The 26,090-nt window shown below is 44.6% G+C and overlaps 1 protein-coding gene across 3 annotated transcripts in view; it reads right to left on the bottom strand.

Moving 5' to 3' along the window:
* The window catches only part of tenm1 (teneurin transmembrane protein 1), a 92,030-nt gene that overhangs the window by 27,932 nt on the left and 38,008 nt on the right, over positions 1 to 26,090 (bottom strand). Inside the window, exons 4-8 of one of the 3 annotated variants that reach the window (XM_062989027.1) lie at positions 19,892 to 20,108; positions 13,512 to 13,750; positions 6,952 to 7,086; positions 3,312 to 3,520; positions 617 to 779 (exon numbers count right to left, since the gene is read on the bottom strand). In XM_062989027.1, the coding sequence (XP_062845097.1) occupies positions 617 to 779; positions 3,312 to 3,520; positions 6,952 to 7,086; positions 13,512 to 13,750; positions 19,892 to 20,108 (963 nt within the window). Of the gene's footprint in view, positions 1 to 616; positions 780 to 2,455; positions 2,597 to 2,977; positions 3,076 to 3,311; positions 3,521 to 6,951; positions 7,087 to 13,511; positions 13,751 to 19,891; positions 20,109 to 26,090 lie in introns of those variants that run through there. The other 2 variants (XM_062989028.1, XM_062989029.1) reach the window with 2 other exon arrangements.

The raw sequence follows: 26,090 nt of genomic DNA, 5'->3' as shown, positions 1-26,090 counted from the left end.
ATGGTGTGTGTATGAGTGTGTATGAGTGTGTGTGAGTATGAGTGTGTATGAGAGTGTATGAGAGTGTGTGTGTATGAGTGTGTGTGAGTGTGTATGAGTGTGTGTGAGTATGAGTGTGTATGCTTGTACCTGCGTGTGTGTGGATGGTGTGTGTGTGTGGTGTGTGTGTATGAGTGTGTATGAGTGTGTGTGAGTATGAGTGTGTATGAGAGTGTATGAGTGTGTGTGTGTGTGTGTGTATGCTCGTACCTGCGTGTGTGTGGATGGTGTGTGTGTGTGGTGTGTGTGTATGAGTGTGTATGAGTGTGTGTGAGTATGAGTGTGTATGAGAGTGTATGAGTGTGTGTGTGTGTGTGTGTATGCTCGTACCTGCGTGTGTGTGGATGGTGTGTGTGTGTATGAGAGTGTATGATAGTGTGTGTATGCTTGTACCTGTGTGTGTGTGTGTGTGGGTGTGTGTGAGTATAAGTGTGTGTGTGTGTGGTGTGTGTATGAGAGTGTATGAGCGTGTGAGTGTGTATGCTCATACCTGTGTGTGTGTGTATGAGTGTGTGTAAGTATAAGTGTGTGTGTGTGTGTGGGTGGTGTGTGTGTGTGTTTCGTACGTGTCTCTCACCTAAAGCCGCGCTCTGCACCTTCACCTGCTCCACCTTCCGGCCGTCGTTGTAGACGCCGACGTGCCACGTCCCCGCGTCCAGGTACTCCATGAACACTGTCGTCATGGCAACGCTCCGCCCGACTTCCTGCAGCTTCGCGTCCAGCAGCTTCACAAAGTCGAACTGCAGGCAGAAACACACAAACACACACACACATTCATTTTTTTAATCATTTATTCAGTTCCAACAGGACCGGAGCATCGACTTACCGTCGCTCTGTTTATACGGGCACAGAGAAGCCGGCAGCTTTATCCAAACACACACTAGTGAGAGTTAGACAAAGTTAAATGAGAGTTTTGAACTTTGAGAAGTTACAGAACATCAAACAAGTGGTGGTTTGTGTATTGTTTAATAATCATGTGTGTGTGTGTGTGTGTGTGTGTGTGTGTGTGTGTGTGGGTTACATAAACATATGTATTACCATATGGGAGGCTCAGATTATGGTCTAACACACACACACACACACACACACACACATTTAAAACCCACTTCATTAGCAGACAATAATTAAGCGTCTTCTCGCTTTTTCTCCGCCCACACACACACGCACACACACACACACACACACACACACACCACCCACCCAAACACGAGGCACAACAACGAGAAGCCCAGAATTTAATTATGCGCGTCCATAATTTCCTTAACGACGTGAATGGTTCATCTGGAAGATATCGACGCTAACGAGCTTTAATTATCGGGTGGCGGCTCGGCTCACGCCAAATCATTAGAAACACAGAACCGCCGGCTAATTATCCGGATTAAAAACCATACACGCGGCTACGATAAACCCGCGCAGAGCTTCAATCTGGCAGCCGAGCTGAAAAGAGCATCGCTGCCTGACACGAGCTAAAGTTTGTGGAAACGCGATTATCGTCTGATTTAGCTGTTTCAGGAGAGAACGCCGGCGGCTAAACGGCTTCGGCTGAAGAGGGTTCTGATCTCATCTCTGGCACCTCAAAGGGTCCCAGAACTGAACCTTGTGGGACACCACACTGGCATAGTTTTCAATTTTGGTCATTGATGCTATTAGTGATAAAGTGATGTGACAAAAGTCTGTGTTTGTGTCGTACCTGAGTGTGTGCTCATACCTGCGTGTGTGTGTGTGGGCGGTGTGTTTATCCGGCAGTAGATACCCAGCAGTGCAGTGTGTGTGTGTGTTTGTGTGTGTGTGGTCGTACCTCTGTGGGTGTGTGTGTGTGTGTGGCCATAGATACCCAGCAGCAGTGTGTGTGTGTATGAGTATGTGTGTGTATGTATGTGTGAGTGTGTGTATGGAACCTGTATGTGTGTGGGCGGTGTGTGTGTGTGTGTCGTTCTTGCGTGTGTAAGTGTGTGAGTGTGTGGTACCTGTGTGTGTGGGCGGTGTGTTCCTCCAGCCGTAGATACTCAGCAGCGGTGTGTGTGTGTGTGTGTATGTGGGAGTGTGTGTGTAAGTGTGTGAGTGTGTGGTACCTGTGTGTGTGGGCGGTGTGTTCCTCCAGCCGTAGATACTCAGCAGTGGTGTGTGTGTGTGTGTGTATGTGGGAGTGTGTGTGTAAGTGTGTGAGTGTGTGGTACCTGTGTGTGTGGGCGGTGTGTTCCTCCAGCCGTAGATACTCGGCAGCGGTGTGTGTGTGGGTGTATGTGAGTGTGTATGTGTGTGTTTATACCTGTGTGTGTGTATGTGGGTGTGTGGTGTGTGTGTGTCATACCTGTGTGTGTGGGCGGTGTGTTCCTCCAGCCGTAGATACCCAGCAGCGGTGTGTGTGTGTGTGTGTATGTGGGAGTGTGTGTGTAAGTGTGTGAGTGTGTGGTACCTGTGTGTGTGTGGGCGGTGTGTTCCTCCAGCCGTAGATACCCAGCAGCGGTGTGTGTGTGTGTGTGTATGTGGGAGTGTGTGTGTAAGTGTGTGAGTGTGTGGTACCTGTGTGTGTGTGGGCGGTGTGTTCCTCCAGCCGTAGATACCCAGCAGCGGTGTGTGTATGAGTGTGTGTGTGTGTGTCGTACCTGTGTGTGTGTAGGTGGAGTGTTCCTCCGGCCGTAGATACCCAGCAGCGGTGTGTGTGTATGTGGGAGTGTGTGTGTGAGTGTGTGTGTGTAGTACCTGTGTGTGTGTGGGCGGTGTGTTCCTCCAGCCGTAGATACCCAGCAGCGGTGTGTGTGTGTGTGTGTGTATGTGGGAGTGTGTGTGAGTGTGTGTGTGTGTTGTACCTGTGTGTGTGTGTTTATATGAGTGTGTGTGTTGTACCTGTGTGTGTAGGTGGAGTGTTCCTCCAGCCGTAGATACCCAGCAGCGGTGTGTGTGTGTGTGTGTATGTGGGAGTGTGTGTGTGTGGTACCTGTGTGTGTGTGGGCGGTGTGTTCCTCCGGCCGTAGATACCCAGCAGCGGTGTGTGTATGAGTGTGTGTGTGTGTGTCGTACCTGTGTGTGTGTAGGTGGAGTGTTCCTCCGGCCGTAGATACCCAGCAGCGGTGTGTGTGTGTGTGTGTGTGTATGTGGGAGTGTGTGTGTGAGTGTGTGTGGGTGTTGTACCTGTGTGTGTGTGTTTATATGAGTGTGTGTGTTGTACCTGTGTGTGTAGGTGGAGTGTTCCTCCGGCCGTAGATACCCAGCAGCGGTGTGTGTGTGTGTGTGTATGTGGGAGTGTGTGTGTGAGTGTGTGTGTGTGGTACCTGTGTGTGTGTGGGCGGTGTGTTCCTCCGGCCGTAGATACCCAGCAGCGCGGTGTGTGTGTGTGTGATGTTGAAGCGGATGAACTCTGGATGTTGAAGCATCATGCTGAATCTCCAGAAGCTGCTGGGCGGGACTTGCTGGATGACACGCCCCTCCACCTCAACCACGCCCACGTCGTAGCCCCTCCCACGGGGCCACGCCTCCTTATCTACACAACAGAACAACAAGGACATGGAAAACGTCACCAAGATCAAAGCACTGGCTTCTGAGAAGCTTCTTACAAGACTGTGGGAATTTGTAGGGCTGGGCACTGATTGTGCCATCCTGCTCTGGTACCATCCTGCCCAGGTACCATCCTGCTCTGGTACCATCCTGCTCTGGTACCATCCTGCTCTGGTACCATCCTGCTCCTGCTCTGGTACCATCCTGCTCTAGTACCATCCTGCTCTGGTACCATCCTGCTCTGGTACCATCCTGCTCCTGCTCTGGTACCATCCTGCTCTGGTACCATCCTGCTCTGGTACCATCCTGCTCTAGTACCATCCTGCTCTGGTACCATCCTGCTCTAGTACCATCCTGCTCTGGTACCATCCTGCTCTGGTACCATCCTGCCCTGGTACCATCCTGCTCTAGTACCATCCTGCTCTGGTACGATCCTGCTCTAGTACTATCCTGCTCTGGTACCATCCTGCTCTGGTACCATCCTGCTCTAGTACCATCCTGCTCTAGTACCATCCTGCTCTGGTACCATCCTGCTCTAGTACCATCCTGCTCTAGTACCATCCTGCTCTGGTACCATCCTGCTCTAGTACCATCCTGCTCTGGTACCATCCTGCTCTAGTACCATCCTGCTCTAGTACCATCCTGCTCTGGTACCATCCTGCTCTAGTACCATCCTGCTCTAGTACCATCCTGCTCTAGTACCATCCTGCTCTAGTACCATCCTGCTCTAGTACCATCCTGCTCTGGTACCATCCTGCTCTAGTACCATCCTGCTCTAGTACCATCCTGCTCTGGTACAATCCTGCCCTGGTACCATCCTGCTCTAGTACCATCCTGCTCTGGTACCATCCTGCCCTGGTACCATCCTGCTCTAGTACCATCCTGCTCTGGTACCATCCTGCCCTGGTACCATCCTGCTCTAGTACCATCCTGCTCTAGTACCATCCTGCTCTAGTACCATCCTGCTCTGGTACCATCCTGCCCTGGTACCATCCTGCTCTGGTACCATCCTGCTCTGGTACCATCCTGCGCTGGAGGACGTCGTTTACATTCCAGCTTCAGTTTCTCTTCTTAAATCCATCAGAATTTGTTCCTCCCGGCGGCGTCGCTTCACTTCAGTTATTAATCTCGAGCGCGCGGGTGAAGAGCGGCGGTACGAGACCCGGAGACGCAGAGCCTCCGTTATTTACCCTCCCGGGTCACAGGCAGGACGGAGGAGAGCGAATCATTCTGGAAAAGGTCGCTGTGGTCACGAGTGCTATGCAGAAGAGCACCGTGCCATTTATAAATGCCAACGTTTTAAATCCGCCGCCAGCTAAAGCCGCGCCGCCCGACTCTGAGTTCTGAGCGACTGAAACCTGGTCATGTTCCGTTAGAACTGATTCTGAGAGCCACAGAGTCGACAGTGTCCACATACTTTTGGCTCTCACTGTACAAACTATTGCTCATATTCAGAAGAACAAAGTTTAAAGACGTTACACAAATAAAAGTAAATATTTACATCAGAACGTTATGAGATTAAAACCCGAGTGCTTTTATACCAGCTCATAACCGTATAAACACCCAGACGTGAGTAATGAGCTTATAATCACGCGAAGGTACGAGGAGCATCCACATCCTCTTATTATCTCCACATTAAAGCTTTCCCACAAATATTCAGCACTTAGAAAGTCAGAATTTTAATAAGTTTATAATCACGCTTCAGTAGCTGCTGCAGGATAAAAAATAATGAACTTTCACTGCTCAGCACGTCCAGTAATAACCTCAAATATATATAACATATATACTGTATATATATATATATAAATACAGATATCCATATATTATACCTGAGATCAAACAGCTCACAGAACAACAGAAAATATACATCATAAAAATAATATACGTTTATAATATAAATACAGAAATTCAATCAAATTGATTCACATAAAAATACATTATTATTGAGGTTATTATTATCATTAGATATATTTTAAAATTGTTAAATTTTTTATATTTTGTTAAATATTTTATTAGTGCAATTATTATTATATTTTAATGTATGTAATGTTCTATTATTATCTGCAATTATAATATTTCATTTAATATTTAATAAGTACTATTGTTATTATTATATTTATAAAAATTATCCAATAAAACAAGTTTATTATTATTATTATTATTGTTATTAATTACATTTTTTATATTTTATTTGATAAAATATTTTATTATTATTTAAATGTTTTATATTTTATTATTAGCAATATTATTAATTATTATTAATATATTAATATATATGATATTATGATTTACATTAATTATATTTTATTTATTTTTATTATATTTTAATATTTTATTTTATTCAATATTTTATTAATACCATTATTGTTGTTATTTTTTATTGTCATAATATTTTAATACCTTTATAATGTTAAAATGTTATAATAATTTTAAGAACTTATATTATTATATTATATTATTTCATTTTATTTAATATTTTATTATTATTTACATGTATTATATTTTATTCAATATTTAAGTACCATTATTATTATTATTGTTTATTATTATTATTATTATTATTATTATTGTTACTTCTTTTATTATTATATTTTGATATTTTTATAATATTATAATGTTATTATAATTTTATAAATATAATTAATATTATTATTTCATTATGTAATATTTTATTATTATTTACATTTATTATATTTTATTTTGTATTTTGTTAGTAACATTATTATAACTGTAGTTAATATTATCAATATTATTATAAATATGACGTTTATTATTATTATTATTATATATTATTATTATTAATATTTAGTAATATTTTATTAGGGTTTGTTTGTATTTACTGGTTTGTGGCTTCATCACACTACCTGATATTGATTTATTATCTATATCAACACATCAGTATAAACATCTATAAACTTTAACTTACAGGGCGAGAAAACAGAGCAACAACAGATTTACACACACACACACACACACACACACACACACACACACACACACACACACACATCAGCTTACAAACACAAGGAGTGTGTGTGTGTGAGACAGATTCATCTGCCAGGGATTAAGGAAGTGATGTTTGGATATGTCATTAATTAAACGCCAATCAAACTTTTGTAATTAGGCCACACACACACTCATACGCACTCACACACACATACACACACACAAACACACACTCTCTCTCACACACACACACACACACACATACACACACACAAACACACACTCTCTCACACACACACACACTCCCGGTCGGATTTAACTGACTGGCACGTGTGAGAATGCACTTTAATTACCTTTAATATCGTTATCATGTCAGAGAATACACACACACACACACACACTCACACACACACACACTCATTCACTCACACACACTCATTCACACACACACACACACACACACACACACACCTCTCTGGCTGCTGTTGAATCCCGGCAGGTCGATGTTGAAGTCGGTTCCCTCCGGCGCTGCTTCTCCTTTACTCAGTCCGTTTTCAAACAGCTCCAACTTCCGCAGAGACCAGGGCAGGCCGAGCAAGTGCACTACTGCGGGCACGGGGGAGGGGGGCAGGGGTGAGAGGGGTTAGAGAGAGAGGGGTGAGGGGGGGCACAAAAATTAGAAGGACACGACTCAACGTGGCTCACTGTTAAATTCATTCATCAGCCGCTACGTTACAGTTACATGTTTTGTGTAGACTTTAAACCCACAATGTGTTTATAAACCCAAATTCAGAAGATTTTGCCCAGGGAACAGGACCCACCGTGACCCTGACCAGGAGAGAGAGCAGTGGTAAAACAAACAATAAACCACAAATGTTTTAATAATTCAGTTACATAAAAAACAGGAACACTTGCAGATTTCTCACCGGTGTGTGTAAACTCATAACTTCAGCTGTGTAAATCACACACACACACACACACACACACACACACCTGGAAGACTAAGCTGTTATTAAAAAGTGATATTTAGATGATAGTCGGTGCTGCTACATTTTTCTCTATCAGATTAAATTCTGCTCCTGTTTTGTTTACGTTTCATCAGCGGCAATAAAACCAGAAACCAGAGCAATAAAAACACAGAGGAGTGTGTGTGCGTGTGTGTGTGTGTGTGTGTGCGTGTGTGTGTGTGTGTGTGTGTGTATATGTAGTATATATATATGTGTATAGATGGGTGTGTGTAAGTGTTTGTGTATAAGTTTGTGTGTGCATAATTGCGTATGAGTGTGTGTATACAGTGTATCACAAAAGTGAGTACACCCCTCACATTTCTGCAAATATTTCATTATATCTTTTCATGGGACAACACTATAGACATGAAACTTGGATATAACTTAGAGTAGTCAGTGTACAACTTGTATAGCAGTGTAGATTTACTGTCTTCTGAAAATAACTCAACACACAGCCATTAATGTCTAAATAGCTGGCAACATAAGTGAGTACACCCCACAGTGAACATGTCCAAATTGTGCCCAAATGTGTCGTTGTCCCTCCCTGGTGGCATGTGTCAAAGTCCCAGGTGTAAATGGGGAGCAGGGCTGTTAAATTTGGTGTTTTGGGTACAATTCTCTCATACTGGCCACTGGATATTCAACATGGCACCTCATGGCAAAGAACTCTCTGAGGATGTGAGAAATAGAATTGTTGCTCTCCACAAAGATGGCCTGGGCTATAAGAAGATTGCTAACACCCTGAAACTGAGCTACAGCATGGTGGCCAAGGTCATACAGTGGTTTTCCAGGACAGGTTCCACTCGGAACAGGCTTCGCCAGGGTCGACCAAAGAAGTTGAGTCCACGTGTTCGGCGTCATATCCAGAGGTTGGCTTTAAAAAATAGACACATGAGTGCTGCCAGCATTGCTGCAGAGGTTGAAGACGTGGGAGGTCAGCCTGTCAGTTCTCAGACCATACGCCGCACACTGCATCGACTCGGTCTGCATGGTCGTCATCCCAGAAGGAAGCTGACGCACAAGAAAGCCAGCAAACAGTTTGCTGAAGACAAGCAGTCCAAGAACATGGATTACGGGAATGCCCTGTGGTCTGACGAGACCAAGATAAACTTGTTTGGCTCAGATGGTGTCCAGCATGTGTGGCGGCGCCCTGGTGAGAAGTACCAAGACAACTGTATCTTGCCTACAGTCAAGCATGGTGGTGGTAGCATCATGGTCTTGGGCTGCATGAGTGTTGCTGGCACTGGGGAGCTGCAGTTCATTGAGGGAAACATGAATTCCAACATGTACTGTGACATTCTGAAACAGAGCATGATCCCCTCCCTCCGAAAACTGGGCCTCATGGCAGTTTTCCAACAGGATAACGACCCCAAACACAACCTCCAAGATGACAACTGCCTTGCTGAGGAAGCTGAAGGTAAAGGTGATGGACTAAACCCAATTGAGCACCTGTGGCGCATCCTCAAGTGGAAGGTGGAGGAGTTCAAGGTGTCTAACATCCACCAGCTCCGTGATGTCATCATGGAGGAGTGGAAGAGGATTCCAGTAGCAACCTGTGCAGCTCTGGTGAATTCCATGCCCAGGAGGGTTAAGGCAGTGCTGGATAATAATGGTGGTCACACAAAATATTGACACTTTGGGCACAATTTGGACATGTTCACTGTGGGGTGTACTCACTTATGTTGCCAGCCATTTAGACATTAATAGCTGTGTGTTGAGTTATTTTCAGAAGACAGTAAATCTACACTGCTATACAAGTTGTACACTGACTACTCTAAGTTATATCCAAGTTTTATTTCTATAGTGTTGTCCCATGAAAAGATATAATAAAATATTTGCAGAAATGTGAGGGGTGTACTCACTTTTGTGATACACTGTATATGTAGTATATATATGATGTGTATGTGTGTGTATAGAAGTGTGTATAAGTATGTGTATAGATGTGTGTGTATAAGTGTGTAAGTGTGTGTGTGTATACGTGCCTATATATGTGAACGTGTGTGTATATATAAATGTGTGTATAAGTGTGTATGTAGGCATAACTGTGTGTGTAAGTGTGTGTATAAGTGTATGTGTGTATATATGTGAGTGTGTGTTCATATATGTTTGTATAGATGTGTGTGTGTACGTGAGTGTGTGTGTCACTTGATTTCAACCTTCAATCTCACACGTTTTGTTATTCAAACATCTTTCATACAAAAACACACACACACACACGCACACACACATATACACACACATATATACACACACACACACACACACTTATATACACACACACACACCTGTATTCATGTTTTGTGCATGCATGAATCTGGATCTATTCTTTATAATGCTGTTAGTTTAACGACTCCAAAGCTCTGGGTTCTAACCTCTAATCTGCCCCCCCGGTGTGTGTGTGTGTGTGTGTGTGTGAGTGTGTGTGTGTGTGTGTGTGTGAGTGTGTGTGTGTGTGTGAGTGTGTGTGTGTGTGAGTGAGTGTGTTTGTGAGTGTGTGTGTGTGTGTGTGTGAGTGTGTGTGTGTGTGTGTGTGTGTGAGTGTGTTTGTGTGTGTGTGTGTGAGTGTGTGTGTGTGTGAGTGAGTGTGTGTGTGAGTGTGTGTGTGTGTGTGTGTTTGTGTGTGTGATGGCACTGGTTCCACCACAACCCTGATCAGGACGAAGTGTTTATCATAAGACGGAGAAATGAGACCCGAGAGCAGCAGATTTTTATGAAATGAAAAAACACTTTACTGTGAGTGTGTGTGTGTGTGTGTGTGTGTGTGTGTGTGTGTGTGTGCGATAATGCTAATCAATATTGCAGTGTTATTAGCCTCGGCTCTGATTCTCCTTTCATCTTCGCATCGTCGGAACTCGTGCGTTTTGCTTCTGTTCTCTCTTCCTAATGAAAGTTGGATATTGGAACGTGTGTGTGTGAGTGTGTGTGTGTGTGTGTGTGTGTGTGTGTCTAGCCGTCAGTACTTCAGAATGTAATAAAATTGAGCAAATAAGGATATTGGTTTCTGTACTGAATCTACATCGTCCTCTCTAATCCCCCGTCTCTCTCTCTCTCATAATAACCGAGTGTCTCTCGCCCGTACAGCCGTAACTCTCCTGCCTCTAATAGAGCTGTAAATATCGCTATATTAAAAAGATGAAAGGTTTTTATCATTCCGTCGATCCTCTTTGATCTGGACTCGGCTGAGCTTTATCCCGATGAATCCGGGCGTCCGTTTAATTTGATGTTTTTTCCGTTTTTCATACGCGGCTCGATTTCGCTGCTTTATTCACATTTAAATCTTTTAAATCTTTATTAAACTCCTCAGCCAGTGCGGCGCTTCTCCAAAAGTATCCGGACGCCTGACCGACAGCTTCGGGGGTGTTCTGTTTCAGTATTAAAGCTGACCAACCTTGCTCTTCTGAGAAGGCTTAGCGTGTGTCTGTGTGTGGGAATTTGTGCCCCGTCAGAGCAGCCAAAAATGACAGAATTTATATGCCTGGGCGCTGATTGATCAGTCAGTGTTCCGATTCATCCCAGAGCTGTTGAGTGGGGCTAAGGTCAGGGCTCTGTGCAGGCTACATGTCTTTAGGTCCTTCCCTAAACTGTTGCTGCTTGTAAGCAATTCATTTCAGTTGTGTGAACGTAAGTGTGTGTGTATAGATGTGTGTGTGTATCTGTATGTATAAATGTGTATATAAGTGTGTGTAAGTGCATATATGTGTGTGTGTGTGTGTGTGTGTGTGTGTATATAAATGTGTGAATAGATGTGTGTGTGTATCTGTATGTATAAGTGTTTGTGTGTATTTGTCTCAGAAGCCTTGACGTGTGTCTGTGTGTGGGAATTTGTGCCCATTCCAAGCTTTCACAAAACAGCGTTTGTTCGGCTGGACGCTGGTTCTCCATTGATGTTCCGATTCGTCCTGTTTAGAGCTGTTTAGAGGGACTGAGGACAGTCTTCATGTCTTTGTAGAGCTTGCCCATGCTGGAACAGAAAGGTCCTTCCCTAAACTGTTGCTGCAAAGCCAGTAATTTATTACACCTCTTAGTAACTGTTGTGGAAGGGGAATCCCGAAACTTTTTTATCCATACGGTGTACCTAGTGATGAAGAGGGGGGTACCTTAAGGTGTCCCACACATGTGAGCATCACACCCAGTTACTGAGATTAACACAGTCCACCTTAAAAAGCGTTTAACCCTCCGCCTGACGCTCTCACGCCCCCATTCTGTCTGTCTCTAACCTGGTTTCTCTTACCTCTGTGTCATCTCAAAGGAACCCTGAGCGGAACCCCTAACCCTAGATTGAGGGCGAGTCTGGGACCGTGAGCGTTCTCCTCTCAGTCGAGTCGGCGCCGGCTTTGTTTGCCGCTGGTTATTTAACAGACGTGGTTGTTTCACCTCGACTCTCGAACCTTCTCTGCGAGTGCACTCGTGTTCCTGACCTCTCCGACACTCATTAGCAGCGTTCCTGTTACAATCCGGTCTATCCAACATTAGCGTTCGCCGTGCGGGCCTTATTAGCGGCGTGTAGCGCGCGACCCTCGACCCTGCACGTTATTAAGTACGCTCTCTCCCAACTTTAATTCCCCCGCACCTCTAACCGAGCGCAATTCACAGAGAAGCGAAGGAAATATGAGCCGACGACCAATCAGAGTCGAGTCGATGGAAAGACACGAGAACACACACACGCACACACGCGCGCGGTGACTTGGCTCAACAAAAGTTTAACACCATTAACCTCAGAACAGCCTGAGGGAATATTTACTCTTTCCTCTCGCTCTTTCTCTCATCCATTGTTCATAAATATTCATCTCTGTAATGGAGTTTTTCACAGCGTGAGTTCAGTTAATACTGAGAGAGAGAGAGAGAGAGAGAGACAGACACAGAGAGAGAGAGACAGAGAGAGAGAGACAGAGAGAGTGTGAGAGTGGGCGAACGAGAAGAGGAAGAGCGCGAGAGAAAACGACGCGGCTGGAAAATGAAACCCGTGATTTATCTGCTCAGTTTTCTTGCTGAACGAAGTGAAAACAAATAAAGCGAAAACCCTTCGCTTCTCTCCACGCAGAGTTTGGAGGCTGATGGGCGGCGTCTCGGGTCACATGGTTACGTGACGGCCAATCGAGTCCATTCGTACCGAACACGCCAAAATATTTCAGCACCAAACTCTCAAACTGTTTCCTCGTCTTGTTATTAAAATCATAAGTTTCAACCACAACTGTTAATAACAAGAGTAAGAAATCAATCATATAGAGGAATCACATGCTTCTAAATGTGCAGCAACAGTTTAGGGAAGGACCTCTCCTGTTCCAGCATGAGCGAGCTCTATGAAGAAAAGCTCCGGTGTTCTGCACAGAGCCCTGAGCTCAGCACCACTCGACAGCTCTGGGATGAACCGGAACCCCGACTGATCAGTCAGCGCCCAGCCATACAAGCGCTGTCATCTATTGAATGCTCTGAATGGACACAAATTCCCACAGATATACTTAAAGTCTAAGTCTTGCGAGAAGCTTCTCAGTAGTGCGGCTGCTGTTCTAGCTGAAAAGATCTCACAGACGTCAGAGACATCCAGCAAGCTCATGGTCAAGCGTCCAAATACTTTTGGCCAGATAACTCTAAAGGCTCAAATACTTTGTGCTTACTCAGGAGCCCAAAAACTCAAGAACGAAGCATCTACACCAAACTGTTCCAACCCAGAACCTCCACACTCACAGAGGAACCCGCCGACCAGAAGGTTCCAAGCGTCCCCAAAACCCTGGTACCTACAGGGCACGCTGAAGACCCAGGAGGAACACTGTCTGTACCTCAGGAACCCCTGATGGAACTCCAAAGTGTTCATATCAGAGCTCAGCGGCTTCTCTGAGAACCTCCACCAGATTTGGAGACCTGAGGTCGGGCACTACTGTTGGGCTTCTCTCACTCTCTTGCTCTCGTTCGCCCAGTGTGTCTCTCTGTCTCTCTCTCAGGTGGTATGAAGTGAAAAGTGTAATAAACACACACACACACACACACACACACACACACGCACACACACACACACTCTGTACTCACCGATGACGTAGGTGAGGAGCAGGGCGAGGGCGACGGTCAGCGCCCCCGCGCTCAGTGCCGTGCACTTCCAGTTGCAGCAGCGATACGGTTTACTGAAGAAGAAGAGCGGGCGTGATATGGGGCTCCTGGGTAACGGGCGCGGGGGCGGGGAGTACACCGTGCTGGACGTCAGCGGGTAGTTCTGATTGGTGGCGTTGAACAGCGTCGACGAACCGGAGCCGTGCTTGAACAGGAAGTGCCTACAGACAGAGAGGACGGAGAGACGTTAAACCAGGCCGATTTAACCTACAGCACTTTATTCTCTATTCAGCCTACAGCACTTTATTTTTGATATTCATTTAATTTATTATATTTAGTTTAAATATTAGTTTATATGACAAAACTTGTGTTATTATGTTATGCTATTTAAATTTAATTTAATATTTAATAAACATTACTTTATATTTATAAAAAAAATATGTAATTATATAATGCAATTTTAATTTAATTTTAATTTAACATTTATTAAAAATGAGTTTATATTCATAACAAATCTATGTAATTATGTAATGAATTTTATTGTAATTTATTTTAAGTATATTTATTATTTAATAAGCATAACTTTATATTTATATTCAAACTTAGGTTATTAATTTTATTTTTATTTTATTTTATTTTATTTACTATTAATTAAACATTATATCTATAACAAAACTTGTGTAATTATATAATGTCAATTTAATTTAATTTAATATTTATTAAATATTAGATTATATTTATAACAAAACGTAATTATGTGGCATTTTTATACAATTTAATTACAATTCAATTGAATAATTATTAGCTCACTACCCCAGGACTCAGGAATCCTTAGAGGTGCTATCGGCCGGTCAGGCATCTATACACAAATATTCAGGGGGGTCGAGGCCCCGGGATGGATCAGCGTCTTGTCCGGGGTGTGTTCCTACACCGTGTCCAGTGATTCCAGAGACGCCGGACCAACAGTGACCCTGACCAGGATATATAAGTTTTTATTATTATTTTATCGGAAAGTTTTGGATGTGAACGATGATTCTGATCTGATCTGATCCGGTCGATAATAAAAATAATAATAATGATTTAAAAAGTTCCTAAAACAGATCTCTGCTGTAATTAGGTGTTTTAGCGCCGCGTTTAATTACACACATTAAGCGCCGGAGCTTCGTCTCACTGCAGATAATATCGGGAGGATTAATGAAGTCGTTAATTAAATGTAAGTGGGCTTTTCCCGGGGGCAGGATCACGCCGTGTAATTACAGCGGGTCAGGACGGGCGGGCGCGCTCTCGCCTCTCGCCGTCCCATATTAATTATTAATTCTGATCTTATCCGACGACCTGCTGGATAATTAAAGAGCCGTAAAAACACCAGCACGTCCTGAACTCTGGTACACAAACAAACATCCTTCTGATACACAAACAAGCTGCTCACTGAACAAACATCACCGGAGACGTGGGTGCGTTTGGTTCGGTGGGTGTTCACAGCGGGTAGAGGGAAGGTTCTGGGTTCGAACCCCGGGTGGAGCGGTCCGGGTCCTTTTTTTATGTGGAGTTTCCTCCGGGTGCTCCAGTTTCCTCCCACAAGTTCAGACATGCAGACATGCAGTCAGGCTAACTAAAGTGTGTGTGTCTGTGTGTGTGTGTGTGTGTTCTGTGATGGACTGGCGACCTGTCCCGACCCACCGCAACCCTGACCAGGATACATCGGTGGTAAAACACACAATGAACGAATGAATCCCTCTGCCGCTTGCACCAATCCCAGGCTGGCTGAGCCACTTCTTTTCACCTACCAGTGGTGAACTGCTATGCCGTCTGCAGATCGTCCTCCACGACCTTGACCAGGCAGAGAAGGTCACATTTTTGCATACGCAATGACAGGAACCCCTGTGGACCCTCCCACCCTCAGAGACGACACACAGTGCCTGTCGGACGCCCGGCCAGGTCGATAGCACTGCTGAGATTGGAACTCAAGTGCACCGAGCAAAAGCAGCAAGTCGTTTGGTTCGGACTTAATGATGAAGTCCTGGTTCACGTTCAGCATTCCGATTCATCCAAATGAAGGTCAGTGTGGTTGAGGTCAGGACTCCGGAGAGGCCAGCGTACAGAAGTTCCTTCAGCAATAACGAGGGGCGTCCCAATACTTTTGGTTTGATCGTGTGGCTTCGTTTAACTCGCTTAGTTTCCATCTTCATCCATTTTAATCATTCTAAGAAAATCACAAACGGCCGCCGAACCTCATTAAAGCGTCAGGATGAAACCGGCGAAGCGGAGATTAATTTTAGACACTCGTTATTTTTTCCAGCTTCGCTCTTCTGACTCAGTTTTCACCCGCCGTGACCGCCATGCCCGATTCGCTTCTATTTATAATAACAATAAAGACACGCGAGCGACGAACGCCGAGATCCGACCATCAGACCGCCAGCGAGCTGCTAATCTGACCAGCCGCGTTTCAAATGAACGTTAAATAAATAAAGAAATAAATAAAATGAGGAAACGTTCCGTTAGTGAAGCAGCAAATGAAATAAATAAAACACACGGCTCCTCCGCTAATGAAAAACAAACGTTTCATAGCATGTTCATCAAAATCGGACAGCAGTGAGCGGCGATAACAAGCGTGACGTGTGTGGGATTTTATACATACGGGCACAGAGAAGTGACCAGCTGGACTCAATGACAAGCATTTATGACACGGACAAATAAATAATCTATAATAATAATAATGTCAGATTTATCTCCGGGATTCGCTGCTCCGGACGTCCAGAGTCCCTGAGAACCTCGTCTCCAAACACGATGCTCCAAGCTTAACCGTCTCTGATTTATTTATTTAATAATTGGGACGCCTTCACCCCCTGACCATCTAGTTTCTGAGGTGTTGAGCCATATATATACAGTGTATCACAAAAGTGAGTACACCCCTCACATTTCTGCAAATATTTCATTATATCTTTTCATGGGACAACACTATAGACATGAAACTTGGATATAACTTAGAGTAGTCAGTGTACAACTTGTATAGCAGTGTAGATTTACTGTCTTCTGAAAATAACTCAACACACAGCCATTAATGTCTAAATAGCTGCAACATAAGTGAGTACACCCCACAGTGAACATGTCCAAATTGTGCCCAAAGTGTCAATATTTTGTGTGACCACCATTATTATCCAGCACTGCCTTAACCCTCCTGGGCATGGAATTCACCAGAGCTGCACAGGTTGCTACTGGAATCCTCTTCCACTCCTCCATGATGACATCACGGAGCTGGTGGATGTTAGACACCTTGAACTCCTCCACCTTCCACTTGAGGATGCGCCACAGGTGCTCAATTGGGTTTAGTCCATCACCTTTACCTTCAGCTTCCTCAGCAAGGCAGTTGTGATCTTGGAGGTTGTGTTTGGGGTCGTTATCCTGTTGGAAAAGGGAGTTTTCGAAGGGAGGGGATCATGCTCTGTTTCAGAATGTCACAGTACATGTTGGAATTCATGTTTGCCTCAATGAACTGCAGCTCCCCAGTGCCAGCAACACTCATGCAGCCCAAGACCATGATGCTACTACCACCATGCTTGACTGTAGGCAAGATACAGTTGTCTTGGTACTTCTCACCAGGGCGCCGCCACACATGCTGGACACCATCTGAGCCAAACAAGTTTATCTTGGTCTCGTCAGACCACAGGGCATTCCAGTAATCCATGATCTTGGACTGCTTGTCTTCAGCAAACTGTTTGCGGGCTTTCTTGTGCGTCAGCTTCCTTCTGGGATGACGACCATGCAGACCGAGTTGATGCAGTGTGCGGCGTATGGTCTGAGCACTGACAGGCTGACCTCCCACGTCTTCAACCTCTGCAGCAATGCTGGCAGCACTCATGTGTCTATTTTTTAAAGCCAACCTCTGGATATGACGCCGAACACGTGGACTCAACTTCTTTGGTCGACCCTGGCGAAGCCTGTTCCGAGTGGAACCTGTCCTGGAAAACCGCTGTATGACCTTGGCCACCATGCTGTAGCTCAGTTTCAGGGTGTTCAGGGTGTTCTTATAGCCCAGGCCATCTTTGTGGAGAGCAACAATTTTATTTTTCACATCCTCAGAGAGTTCTTTGCCATGAGGTGCCATGTTGAATATCCAGTGGCCAGTATGAGAGAATTGTACCCAAAACACCAAATTTAACAGCCCTGCTCCCCATTTACACCTGGGACCTTGACACATGACACCAGGGAGGGACAACGACACATTTGGGCACAATTTGGACATGTTCACTGTGGGGTGTACTCACTTATGTTGCAGCTATTTAGACATTAATGGCTGTGTGTTGAGTTATTTTCAGAAGACAGTAAATCTACACTGCTATACAAGCTGTACACTGACTACTCTAAGTTATATCCAAGTTTCATGTCTATAGTGTTGTCCCATGAAAAGATATAATGAAATATTTGCAGAAATGTGAGGGGTGTACTCACTTTTGTGATACACTGTATATATATATATATTTAGATTTCTGGAGGTTGAATCTGCTTTACTTAACCTTCGAATTGAAGGCTGTTTAAAAGGCGCTCGTCCCCCCCGAAGGTCCACGCCGAAGAGCAAAAGTTGCGCCCGAAAGCGACGCCCCGGTGATCGATGAGCAGCGAGCAGAAAAACAGGCGCCCGTATCGACCGGGGCGGGTTTGTGCTGACGGGGGAAATTTTCTCCTGATTATGAGCGACAGTGACGAGAAAATGTCCCGACGTGCCGTATTGGATGAAGCTGATGAAACATGCTGATGAGATTCGGAGGGGGCACACGGGGGGGAGGGGGGGGGGGGAGGGGGGGGTCAGTTTGTTCCCCTCATTGATCAACTTTTAATTGAGAAAGTTCATTTAGGAGCTCGAGGTGTCAGCAAACACGCGGACGCTCAAAGTCACCGGTGGAGTCGTGGAGGGGAACGCAGGTCGAACTTCTCCGGGCTCCATGAGAACCTCGTCTCCAAACACGTATGGTTGTTTTAGGGAGTGTTAGGAGACGAGGTTCTGAGGGACTTCAGACGTACGGAGCAATAAAACCCGGAGAAGTTCGCCTTACGTTCCCCTCCACGACTCTGACGGTGACTTTGAGCTTAAAAACAGGACGCTATTTGTTCTTTTGTTGTGTTTTTCAGTAAATATCTGGACAATATAATTTAACAGTCTCTGCTTTCTGATTTATTTATTTTTGGGACACTCCTTGACCTCCTGACCATCTAGTTTCTGAGGTGTTGAGCCGTATTATCCGGTTGCTGGTTAAAGACCGGCTCCTGTGTCCAAAAAACCTGATCTGCTGCTCATTAAACAAAGAATATTTAATAGTGACCACTTTACAACAACAGGACCGTGATCAAAACACAACACCTGCTAGATGGTGACCAGCAAGAGCCACCATGACCAGCACCAGTTCAAAACACAACACATGCTTCCTGCTCTTCAGTCTCTGCTGTGATGTGATTTGTGGATCTGTGATTATCTCAGATCTCAGTTTCATCTCACACACACACACACACACACACACACACACACACACATCACATCACATTCTGTCTGAAACCACAGTGTACAAAGAAGATGGAGAACCTACTTAACACACACACACACACACCTATCCCCTCACGCATTGTTTGTGTGTGTGTGTGTGTGTGTGTGTGTGTGTATCCTAAAGTGTGCGGCTTCATTTCCTTCCAACTAACAGATTTCCTGCTTTCATCTTTTATTTATTCCTTCATTTCTCTGTTCGACTCAGGAGAGGATTTTCAATCTTTCCTTCCTCCGTCTCTCTCGTATTCTCTCTCTCTCTCATTCTCTCTCATTCTTCCTCTCTCATTCTCTCTCTCTTCTGCTTTACTTTCTCATTTCTTTCACACTCTCACGTCCGTATATAATCTGTGTGTGTAAAGCAGAGCATCAGCGCTGTAACATTTATATGGTAAATTTATGAACCTGACTCATTGGGACACTCAATTTTTACTCTGAGTGTGTGAGTGTGTGTGTGTGTGTTTAATGTGTGTTTAGGGTGTGTACTGTGTTGTGTGTGTTCTCTGTGTGAGTGTGTGTTTACGGTTCCACACACCTGGTCTTCAGTGGGATGTTGTTGTTGAGAGCCCACGTGTTGTGTGTTTGGTGTGTGTAATGTGTGTTGTGTGTGTGTGTGTGTGTGTGTTGTGTGTGTGAGTGGTGTGTGTGTGTTTAGTGTGTGTGTGTGCGGTTCCACACACCTGGTCTCCAGCGGTATGTTGCTGTTGAGCGCCCACGTGTTGTGTGTTTTGTGTTTGGTGTGTGTAATGTGTGTGTTTGGTGTGTGTTGTGTGTGTGAGTGGTGTGTGTGTGTGTGTGTGTGTGTGTGTGTGTGTGCGGTTCCACACACCTGGTCTCCAGCGGGATGTTGCTGTTGAGCGCCCACGTGTTGTGTGTTTTGTCCTGACCCGGTTTGGTGTCGTTCTGGTGGGTTCTGCTGGGCAGCGTGTTCCTCTGGCTGAGCTCTGCATTGCTGGCTGATGGAGAACACACACAGGCGTGAGGAGGAGGAGGAGGAGGAGGAAGAGGACGGAAGGAGAAACGTCCCACAGGACTGGACGGAAGATCTGCACAGACACGGAGAACAAAAATAAATTCTGTAGGACAGGAACCTTAAAGAGAGAAAAACACACCGGCGAGTGTCACGTCTCACCCGTACGGTTATAGAAATAGCGCATGAACCTTTCTGTACAGCCAGAAGTATGTAGACAATTCAGTGACGAGAAACTAAGACTCCATCTGCACCATCAATCCCAACAGTGGAGGACCAAAGACTGCAAGGTCAGTCCCGCATTCATGTGACTCTATCAGCCACTTTGAGAGTAGACTAACCAGTATGGACAGTATTGTGGTCAGCACTACAGACAGTGGTCCATTCTCAGCCCCATTGAAGGTAGACAGTAACTTCAACAAAACCATATACAATACATGTATCGGCACCATGGTGAGTGGGCCAAGAAGTACCACGGACTGTGACTATATCAGCACCATGGATAGTGTTGTGGTCAGCACTATGGACAATGCATGTATCAGCACCATGAGAAGTGACTCTATCTGAACTATTGACAGTGTTGTGGTCAGCTCCATGGACAGTTACTAGAACCACACCATAGATGATGCGTGCACCATGAACAGTGTTGTGGTTAGAACTATGGACAATGCATGTATCAGCACCATGAGAAGTGGATAGATACACACAGAGACTCCATGGGCAATAACGCTATTTAAGCAATTGACAGCGTTGTGGTCAGCACCATGGACAATGAAGTGGTCAGCACTACAAACAGCGACTTTATACCAGCACCATGGACAATAATGTGGTCAGCACTACAAACAGTGATTCTATACCAGCACCATGGACAGTGACTCAATACCACTATACCAGCACCATGGACAGTGACTCAATACCACTATACCAGCACCATGGACAGTGACTCTATACCACTATACCAGCACCATGGACAGTGACTCTATACCACTATACCAGCACCATGGACAGTGACTCTATACCACTATACCAGCACCATGGACAGTGACTCTATACCACTATACCAGCACCATGGACAGTGACTCTATACCACTATACCAGCACCATGAACAGTGACTCTATACCACTATACCAGCACCATGGACAGTGACTCTATACCACTATACCAGCACCATGGACAGTGACTCTATACCACTATACCAGCACCATGGACAGTGACTCTATACCACTATACCAGCACCATGGACAGTGACTCTATACCACTATACCAGCACCATGGGCAGTGACTCTATACTGACTATTGGTCCCAGATCTGAGCAGATGAGGCTGCATGGTATTTTTTTTAATTTTCCTACTATCACAATTTATTATTTCTTTATATCAATTTTATTGTTTTTTCCCGACTGTAGAATTTGTTTTATTTCTTTATTTTTCTGTTTTTATTTTTATCTTTTAATTTTATATTTAAAATTTTAAAAATGACTTTGAAATTATTTAAATTAAGTCACTTAAGTTCAAGTCATGTTTTAAAACAAAAGGTGAACACACACACTAATACTGATGATGATGATGATAATTGTCAATAATAATAATACATTACCAATACATTATTAACAATAATAATAATAATGTTAAAAACTTTATAAATACACACATTTAGGTTAAATACAGACTTATTTCACTCAGTTTATTTATTGATTTATTTATTGATTTATTGATTTATGTTAACTGACCACAGGATCGTATTTGTGTTGTTTTTATTTACTCTGTAATCAAAGTGGAAATTCACAGAGCAACACAAACACGCCCATCAACACTCCTAACCTCACACACACACACACACACACACACACACTCCTAACCTCACACACACACACACACACACCTAACCTCACACACACACACACACACACACACACACACACATACACACTCACACACTCCTAACCTCACACACACACACACACACACACCTAACCTCACACACACACACTCACACACTCCTAACCTCACACTCACACACACACACACACACTCCTAACCTCACACACACACACTCCTAACCTCACACACACACACACACACACACACACACACACACACACACTCACACACTCCTAACCTCACACACACACACACACACACACACACCTAACCTCACACACACACACACACACTCACACACACATACACACTCACACACTCCTAACCTCACACACACACACACACACACACACACCTAACCTCACACACACACACACACACTCACACACACACACACACACACTCCTAACCTCACACTCACACACACACACACACTCCTAACCTCACACACACACACACACACACACACACACACACACTCACACACTCCTAACCTCACACACACACACACACACCTAACCTCACACACACACACACACACTCACACACACATACACACTCACACACTCCTAACCTCACACACACACACACACACCTAACCTCACACACACACACACACACTCACACACACACTCCTAACCTCACACTCACACACACACACACACACTCCTAACCTCACACACACTCACACACACTCCTAACCTCACACACACTCACACACTCACACACACTCCTAACCTCACACACACTCACACACACTCACACACACACTCCTAACCTCACACACTCACACACACACTCCTAACCTCACACACACTCACACACACTCTCTCTGTTTTAAATAAACATCTCTAATCATGTTCTGATGTTTGATCCTAATCGGGCGAGGTCGCTCCTCTCCCATTCTGCTTTCCCTCTGGAGATGAACGATCTCTGATGCCGATCTATCGCTCCCGATCCATTCATGATGGAACAGTGATTGCGTTAGCGTCAGACGCCCGGCGGTTTCCCATTCGTAAACTCCAGAGCGCCGCGAGTGCCGGTGCGTTAGCGTCGAGCGCAGACGCGCGTAATTCTGTTTCAAATGAATTCGCTTCGGTCCCGGAGGAGGAAGTGAAGAGAGACGAGAGAAAGGTGAGAGAGAGGCGAGAGAGAGACGAGAGAGAGAATATTTTATTACCATTTTTTTCCTATGTATATACTTGTTCTTTTTTTCAAATATTTATATATACTAATGTAAGCTTTGACAATACAAATATGTAAATTTGTCATGTCAATAAAGCAAATTGAATTGAATTGAGAGAGAGAGAGAGAGAGAGAGAGAGAGAGAGAGAGAGAGAGAGAGAGAGAAGGTTTTAATAGTGCAGCTTCGACCTGGAGCCCCGGACTCACTAATGAACGACCCGGGAACATTTTAAAAACCTCAGTCTGACCTCTAACACACACACACTCACACACACTCACTCACACACACACTCACACACTCACTCACACACACTCACACACACACACACTCACTCACACACACACACTCACTCACACACACACTCACACACTCACTCACACACACTCACACACACACACACACTCACACACACTCACACACACACACACACTCACACACACACACACACTCACACACACACTCACACACACACACACTCACACACACTCACACACACACTCACACACACACTCACACACACACACGCGGGTCTCTGGTGTATCACGTTATCAGATTCAGAAGTGTGAAATAGATTTGAAATAAAGATAATGCAAAGGAATTAGGCGCCTAATAGACTCGATATGATCACGATCATATTTCTACTCTCTCTCACACGCTCTCGCTCTCTCACTTTCAATCTTTCTCTCTCTCAATCTTCTTCTCTCACGCTCTCTCACTCAGTCGCTCTCGATTTCTCTTCTTTTCTTGAACTCTGTCTCTCTCTCTTAATCTTCTTTTCTCACTCTCTCACTATTTCACTTTCTCAATTTTCTCTTTTCTCAAGCTCTCTCAATCTATCGCTCTCGATTTCTCTTCTTTTCTCAAACCTTCTCTCTCGCTCCTCTCAATCATCCTGCTTTTTTAAAGCTCTCTCTTTCTCACTCTCTTTTTCAAGCTCTCTCTCTCAATCTCTTTATCTTTTTCTTTTCTTTTTTCAAGCTCGCCCTTTTTTCTCATCCTCTCACTTTCTCTCAATTGCTCTTTCACTTAATCTTTCTCAATCTCCCTTCATTTCTCAAGCTCTCTCTTCCTCAGTTTCTCTCATTCTACTTTTCTCAAGCTGATCTTCCCCAAACTGTTGCCACAAAATTGGAAGCACCAGCGCATCCAAAGTTTAAAAACCTAAAAGCACCGGGAGTCCACGTACACTGAACGATCAGAAGTATTAAGACATCCGCTAAGACATCAGGTGTTTATCATCAACAATATAAAATAAATCACATGGTTTTAAGTTTGTGGAAACAGTTTAGGGAAGGCCCTTATGTTTGCAATTACTATGAAGACATGGTTTGGTTTGATGAGTTCAGTGACCTGCACAAATCTGACCTCAACCACACTGATCACTACTGGGATGAATTGGAACACTTGGTTTAGATCAGGCATTTCAAATAGGTACAAAATCCCAGAGGCACACTCCAAAATCTTCTGAGAAATAACCCCAGACAAGTAGGGACTTTTACAGCTGTGATCGAGGTGCCATCAGTCCATATTACCGTACACGGCTTTGGAATGGGACGTGTGTGTGTGTGTGTGCGCGTGTGTGTGCGCGTGTGCGCGCGTGAGCATCATGAACCTTCATGATCATTCGTTCTATTTGAATGCGAGTTATGAAAATCAATGCACATCGCCGAGCACAATTTGCAAAATTGCATTTCCTCCCCTCGTCTCCGAGAGTCTCTGATATTATCTTGCATCATCCACATCAAACAAATCTGGTTACTTCAAAGGGGGGGGTTGATATTACAGTCAGCGCCGCTCCCGTCACGAATCCTGACAAACATCCGTCATTCCGGAGACGACCCCGGGCGGCAGACAGAACTGCGACCACAGCAGAAACGGTGCAGCTTCAATTAGAAAAAAACGCAGCGTCAAAATCAGACGGAAAAACGACCGCGATCGTCCCAATCAAATATTTATAAACACGTTTCATTTCTTACATTACGCACCGAGGCGTCGATCCGGGTCAAACCAACAACCCCAAACAACCCCAAACAACCCCAAAACAGCTCAGAAGTCCAGAACTCGTCTTTGAATCCCAAAAACTTCCAAACTGTCCAACATAACATGAAAAACAACATTTATTTCCTATCAAACAGCATCAAAGATTTCAGCCTTCAAACCCCCATCAAGATCTAAACTCTACATCACCCCCCAAACCCCCCAGAACTGCCTTCATACCCCATCAAGATCTAAACTCTACACCACCCCCCCAAACTGCCTTCATACCCCATCAAGATCTAAACTCTACATCACCCCCCAAACCCCCAAGAACTGCCTTCATACCCCCATCAAGATCTAAACTCTACATCACCCCTCAAACCCCCCAGAACTGCCTTCATACCCCCATCAAGATCTAAACTCTACATCACCCCTCAAACCCCCCAGAACTGCCTTCATACCCCCATCAAGATCTAAACTCTACATCACCCCCCAAACCCCCAAGAACTGCCTTCATACCCCCATCAAGATCTAAACTCTACATCACCCCTCAAACCCCCCAGAACTGCCTTCATACCCCCATCAAGATCTAAACTCTACATCACCCCTCAAACCCCCCAGAACTGCCTTCATACCCCCATCAAGAGTGTGTGTTTGAGTGTGCCTGTGTGTGTGTGTGTGTGTGTGTGTAGGTGTGTGAGTATGTGTGTGTATAAATATATATGAGTGTAAATGGGTGCAGGTGTGTGTGTAAGTGTGTGTGTGTGTGTGTGTGTGCAGGTGTGTGAGTATGTGTGTGTATAAATATATATGAGTGTAAATGGGTGCAGGTGTGTGTGTGTGTGTGTGTGTGTGTGTGTGTGTGTGGATGTGTGTGTGTGTGCAGGTGTGCGAGTATGTGTGAAATGTCAAGTTCAGGTTAACACTATTGATCGGTCGGTTTATTGTGGTGCTGAAAGGTCAGCGCTCGGCCATCACACACACACACACACACACACACACACACACATCCAC

Source organism: Trichomycterus rosablanca, chromosome 26 (assembly GCF_030014385.1).
Source record: "Trichomycterus rosablanca isolate fTriRos1 chromosome 26, fTriRos1.hap1, whole genome shotgun sequence".
NCBI lineage: Eukaryota > Metazoa > Chordata > Actinopteri > Siluriformes > Trichomycteridae > Trichomycterus > Trichomycterus rosablanca.
Note: the sequence above shows the minus strand (reverse complement) of the source record. Positions and strands in the feature narration are given on the sequence as shown.